Source organism: Primulina huaijiensis, chromosome 11, assembly GCF_012295235.1.
Source record: "Primulina huaijiensis isolate GDHJ02 chromosome 11, ASM1229523v2, whole genome shotgun sequence".
Lineage (NCBI taxonomy): Eukaryota > Viridiplantae > Streptophyta > Magnoliopsida > Lamiales > Gesneriaceae > Primulina > Primulina huaijiensis.
The window spans coordinates 16,482,576-16,489,022 of record NC_133316.1 but is presented as its reverse complement, the minus strand read 5'-3'; the positions used below and the strand labels follow the sequence as shown (position 1 = coordinate 16,489,022).

The 6,447-nt window shown below is 36.1% G+C and overlaps 1 protein-coding gene across 1 annotated transcript; it reads right to left on the bottom strand.

Moving 5' to 3' along the window:
• Positions 1–2,462: 2,462 nt before the first annotated feature.
• Positions 2,463–6,059, bottom strand: LOC140989040 (uncharacterized). The gene is made up of 6 exons (XM_073458204.1): positions 5,491–6,059; positions 4,412–4,623; positions 3,586–3,859; positions 3,382–3,467; positions 3,204–3,295; positions 2,463–2,960 (listed from the first exon to the last, which is right to left on the bottom strand). The coding sequence occupies exons 1-6, from the start codon at positions 5,737–5,739 to the stop codon at positions 2,755–2,757; spliced, it is 1,119 nt and encodes a 372-aa protein (XP_073314305.1). The 5' UTR covers positions 5,740–6,059; the 3' UTR covers positions 2,463–2,754.
• Between the last annotated feature and the right edge of the window lie 388 nt (positions 6,060–6,447).

The window sequence follows — 6,447 nt, the reverse complement described above, 5'->3', positions numbered from 1 at the left end:
TTCGCCGGTAGTACTACACGATAAGCAAGTGTCCCAACTCTATCAAAAATTTCGAATGGCCCAATGTATCTCGGACTCAGCTTGCCTCTCTTCTCAAATCTCATAATATCCTTCATTGGTGCTATCTTCACGAATACGTGATCTCCTACGGTAAATTCGAGCTCCCTTCTACTCTTGTTAGCATAACTCTTTTGGTGACTCTAGGCGGTCTTCATCCTGTCTTGGATCTTGACCACTACGTCTGCAGTCTGCTGAACAATCTCGAGGCCAAGTTCTGATCTCTCACCGACTTCATCCCAATGAATCTGCGATCTGCACTTTCTTCCATACAATTCTTCGTAGGGAGCCATACCTATAGATTGTTGAAAACTGTTGTTGTAGGTAAACTTCACTAAGGGTAGTTTCGATTCCCAATTCCCATGGAAATCGATCACGCATGCTCGCAACAAATCTCCCAATATCTGAATCACTCCCTCAGACTGGTCATCTGTCTGAGAGTGGAATGTCGTACTGAATAGAAACTTCGTCCCCATAGCTGCATGTAAATTCTTCCAAAAGGAAGATGTAAATCTCGGGTCCCTGTCAGACACAATAGAAACTAAAATCCTGTGCGATCAGACTATCTCCCGGATATAGAGCTCTGCATATTGAGTCATGGAGAAAGTCTTTTTCACTGGTAAGAAGTGTACTGATTTAGTAAGTCGATCCACTGTAGCCCAAATGGCATTACATCCTTTGACTGATCTCGGCAATCCAACAACGAAATCCATGGTGATATTCTCCCATTTTGACTCGGGAATAGAGAGCGGCTTAAGTATCCCTGCTAGCATCTGATGCTCTACTTTCACTTGCTGACAAGTGAGACACTCATATACAAATCGACAAATGTGTCGCTTCATCCCTGGCCACCATACAACATCTGTAAGTCCTTGTACATCTTGGTACCCCCTAGATGGGTGAAATACAGAGATGTATGTGCCTTTGTCAAAATATCCTCTCAGATTGAATTAACACTAGGCACCCACATCCTTCTTTTGTACTTCACAATACCATCGGAAACTGCGTAGAGTACACTGCCCTTGGATTCATACTTCAGTCTCCATTTCTGTAACTTTTCATCTGAAGGCTGACCTCTACGGATTCGGTCTTGGAAAGAAGACTGGATTGTCAGATTAGAAAACTTGGGAGCTCTGCCCTTAGGATAAACTTCTAGGCCAACCCTTTGAATCTCTGACTGAAGAGATATCTGCGCTGACAATTGTGCTACGACGGCTACTTTCCTACTCAAAACATCTGCCACAACATTAGCTTTCCTTAGATGGTAGATAATTTCACAATCGTAGTCTTTTACTAACTCCAACCACCGTCTTCGTCTCATGTTTAACTCATTCTGCGTGAAGAAGTACTTGAGACTCTTGTGATCAGTGAATATCTGGCATTTCTAACCGTACAAATAATGTCTTCATATCTTCGATGCAAAGACAACGGCAGCTAACTCGAGATCATGAGTCGGGTAGTTCTTCTCATGCACTTTCAACTGTCTGGAGGAATATNTTCGTGAGACGGATCAATTATGTCCATATTTATAATAAAAATTAATATATTTGACATACAAAGTAATATTTTGTCGTGGGTGACCTATATAGAATATTTGTTTTACAAAATTGACCTGTGAGACTGTGGAGTTTTTGTGCATAATAAAATATCATTTTTTACTCCTCACTCGGTTTTTTAGTCTCCTAATACAGTTTTCTAATTTTTTTTTTACATTTTAATTAATTTGGATACGGTCTAAACTAATCGATATTCTTTTAAAAAATTAGATTGACTCGGTTTGCCAAAAAATAAAAATTAAAAAAAATAAATAAATGTATTCATTTTTACAAAATTCAGTTAAGTGGGTAACCGAATTCGCACCCCTCTATCAAAATGGGTGGATAAGAGGAGTCAAGTCGATTTAACTCGTGCTCCATCCATCGATTTTCTAAGCTTTAAGTTCGAGAACAATTTTTCATTTTTCCAAATGTATTTAGGCTCTGTTTGAAAAAATATTTTAAAAACGTTTTTTTACGTTTATAAATAAACAAACAAATTTAAAATATGTGTTTTGGATAAAATTTTTTATAAAACATTAATGAGCTTTATTTTTAATTTTTTTTCCTCCAAGTATACATTTTAAACAATAATTGTGAGAAATTTTTTTGATGTTTAAAACAAAAAAAAATGAGTTAAACATATAATAAATTGCAAACAAAAAAAGAAAATTATAATTAATTTTTTTATAAAATAAATGTCTTACAATATTTTTAATTATTTTTAACTATACAAACATTTTAATAAAATAATTGGTCAAACACATATTTTTTCTTAAATCAATTTTTAAAATTTTTTGTATAAAAATATTTTACAAGTTGGTATCCTAGTTCTCTCCTCAAAGCATAACCAATCAAAACAGGCATAACTGAAGTAAGGTGAAACATATATAAAAAAAAAGGTAAAAGGTTTTATACATGTAATATCGTTCGCCATCATCGATGACCAAATAAAAGTTGAGACTTGTGACAACACCAGTCAAGACCGGAAACAAGATTAAGCACGACGTCATCATTGTTTACCGAAGTTCAAATATCCGATAACCAACCTCCATATTTGCATCTGGATGCAAAAGGGTTTGTAAATATGTTGCATAATTTCTTGATCATGGTATTTATAGCCGAATCACGCTTGGACAGAACGAGCTTTTCTTTTCAGCCGCTATCTCCGGTGTGACGTGAAATAGGTGTAATCAGGGTGATCAACATGCAACGACCTAAGCCAGTTGTCAGCTTCTTGTAAAAGGAAATTGATCTTCTGGTTCCCGTAAGCTCCATTATTGTTCCAGTCGGAGAGTTTGAACTTGTATGAAACGAGTCCAAAGGTTGGGAGTGAGAGTTTGCTGCCAGAATCACGGACCCCTTCACCTATCGGAATATGAAAGGAGACAATGGGTTATTCTACTGTAGATCGACACCAATAGTACAAGTTCACCACACAGCCATATCACTAATCTAATGGTGAATGCAGTTATGGGAATGACGACTTTTGAACTACCTTGGTTCTAGTGTCCTTTTTCTACCAGAATTATAATGATGCCGAGCACAAAAAGAGGATAACAAAAAATAATTGGCAAAAGATGAGAAAACATTCAGGAGAAACAAACTTACTTTTAACAGGTTTTGCAAGGGAATGAAAAGTTAAGAAACAAGTGTCCACATTTTGCAGAGTCGGGCCTACTGGTATCCTGTATATGGGGTACCTGCATAATAAAACTATGTCTTTAGTTTCTGAATGAAACTTCAAAAAATTCAGTACCATACCATCTACGTTTTACTAAGAACATACCAAGCAACAGAAATCCAGCTTGAGGACGTGAGTTCACAGCTTTTAAGTGTTTTTAGATCAGGAAAACGAGAGGCGAGAATTGACATCTGCGAATACAAACAAATGCCATGAAAGTGAGAAAAATTAGAAGAACGACGAGGTTTAAAAAAATAAAATAAAATTAGAAGAATGATCCATGATGGATGACAAATTTATAGGACTCGCCTTATCAGCCAAGGGTTCTCGATGAAATGGAACTTCCCTTGCAAAGTACTCAAAAATAAGTAGATCAGGAGGGACAGTGATATCAACGCCATAAACTGATGACCCCACAAAAGCATTGTTTCTTCCAGCATATTGATCGTGTCCTCGGACAGTAGGGTTCTGATGGTTCTGAGACCCCTGAGCATTATTAGCCACTCTATCAGTTCCACATTCACTGTCACCATCACTACTAGTCTCCCTGGACGAATTACCATCACTCTCCTCACCAGGTCTCCTGTTTAAACGTTAAAACTAAGTGAGCAATATACAGCAGCACTCAAGATACTTTAAAATGATAACATGGTCGTTGGAGAGTATACGAATTTCAAGTGTCTAAACAAAAAGGTAGATTTTAAAAACCAAAATGTCATCTTTACCTCTACAATTGTTCTATGTTCAATACATCAATATACCACAAGCTATCGACATACTTCTTTCAATTGAAACGAACCACATAGTGTTAAACACAAAACAAACTCCTTAATTTGTAAAACATGTCATTATTACCATTTACCTCTACAATTGTTCTACATTAAATACAACAAAATGCCACAAGCTATCACATACTTCCTTCTTCAATTGGAAGTCAACCATGTCATGTTATACACGTTTAACTCCCTAATTGTATAATGTATCTAGTAATGTGATGTTCAATGTATGGGTTTTATACTAGCAGTTGAAAATATTTTGGTTCACCCTACGTGCAAAATGGAAAACAAATTAAAAATTATGTCAGTACAAAAAAAATTTCAAAAGTTGCTCAGATTGAGGGATCATAAAACCTCACCTTTGCTCCATAATAGGTTTCGATGGATCTACATACAATTGAATACCAGAAAGGAACGGCACATAATATTGGACAACAGCATCACTCCCATTCAACACCAGTGGAACTGCAGCTCCATAAGCACTCCACTCTCTAAAAAATTCCCAAAGATCGCCAAGAATAAAGTATGGGTTGAAATCACCATCCTGATTTCTCCATGACCTCATACTTGTCTGCGGATTCCAAATGCACTAAGTTAGAGCAATTAAATTTTCCACAATCATTTATTAGTATATCGTGGTGAAATAAATAGTTGAAATCCTAATAAAAATTGTACTGATAGTCTAATAATTACTTTGTGTCATAAGATGTAAAAAACTTTTTTGGCAATTCATAATACTCATGCCTCCTTCACATTAATAAACCTTAGCAAACAGAACGAGAAAGTGATATTTGAAGAAAGAGATAACGACAAATACAAGCAATTATGGGTAGACAGAAGATGAATTCTTTTTTAACAACGATGTTACTCCAACTGTCTTCCAGGGTTGTGAACATAAACCAATGATTACCTGTTAATTTCAATATTTTAAGGTACATTACAGTAAAAAAGAAAAGTATATGAAACAAGGATAAAGGTTTGTGTTTTTAGCAGTTCTATTCAAGAGAAGACCTAAAGAATCTCTCCTTCCACGCAATTACTTTGGTTTTTATCCCAGTAATCTTTAGCACTGAACTTCAGAAATAACAAGACCACCTCAGTCCTGTCAAAATAATAATACTTCAAGATGCAAAACAGACCCACGAAAAATCAATTCTAAAGAGGCCTAATTTTCAAGCAGTGAAACTTGAAGAGTGCCTAAATCTATCCACAAAAACCTTCGTTAACAAAAAGTGATTTCACAACAAACACCAACAAAAATTCTCAATTAGATTCTAGACACAAAACATTGAACAATTATAAATGTTGGCAAAATAAAGAACAAAAAACAAAACAAACCCACACTAGCTAGCATAGCTCTCGTTGATTAAAAGCAAAAAAAATCACTTGTGGAAAAGAAAATTAATTAATTTATCACTGAAAAGTGAATCAAATTTACCCTAGGAAAATGCTGAGCTGGCACAAAAGGGATGGTATGCTCGAGGAACCGATCCAAATTGGTTTTTTCATCTGAATCCGATTCCGAATTTCTCCTCCCCAACACTGTTGTAGACGGGGATGTAGATGAAATTGGAGACTTCGAATTCAATTCTTGCTGTTTCTGCTGCTGCTGCAGCTGATTGATCCTTCTCAACGCCGGTGGACTGTAGTACAATCTTTCCTCCCCTAATCTCCTCCTAGCCGACATTCTGCGCCTCAATTAATCACACACCAAACCCGAATTTCTATTTATCGTCTGTTCGTAAAATTACATACAGATGCCAAAAAAAAAAACTTCTTGGTTCAATTGGGGATTTCACAACTGCGTAGCTCTTATCGATTGGAAACAATCACGGGTTTTAAGTGAAATGGAAGATTTTGATTTAGGGTTTTTGAAGCTTGGGTTTTTGTTTCAAATTTTTTTCCGAGAGGAGCAACTGAAGCCGCGAGAGAGGAAAACACATCGATTAAGAAGGTTCGCCGCTGGTGCAGTGCGCCTCTCCTCCACTCAATTACCCAAATTGGCCTCACCACCCTTCATTATTTTCATTTATGTTTTCAGTACGAAATCTATATATTATGCTATTGAAAGATTCATGGAACGATGAATTGTTTAATTTGGATGTCATAATCGTGCATTTTTTTTATACTTAATCTTTACATTTTGGATTTAAAAATTGTTGTTTGAGATCTAAACACGATGTACTTCAGATATCGGTTTCATCATTCTCGGAAAATCATATCGTCGATTTAAGCATAACTGACGTCTCATGCTCAGCATCATTAACACGGAATATGACAACAACCTTCTCTTTCTGGGGCACCAAAGTATAATCTTAGGCCCTAAATAAATTTTGCTGAATAAATTGAATATCCTCAAATTCAATCTCTAGAGTTATCTGCGGATTTGAAATTT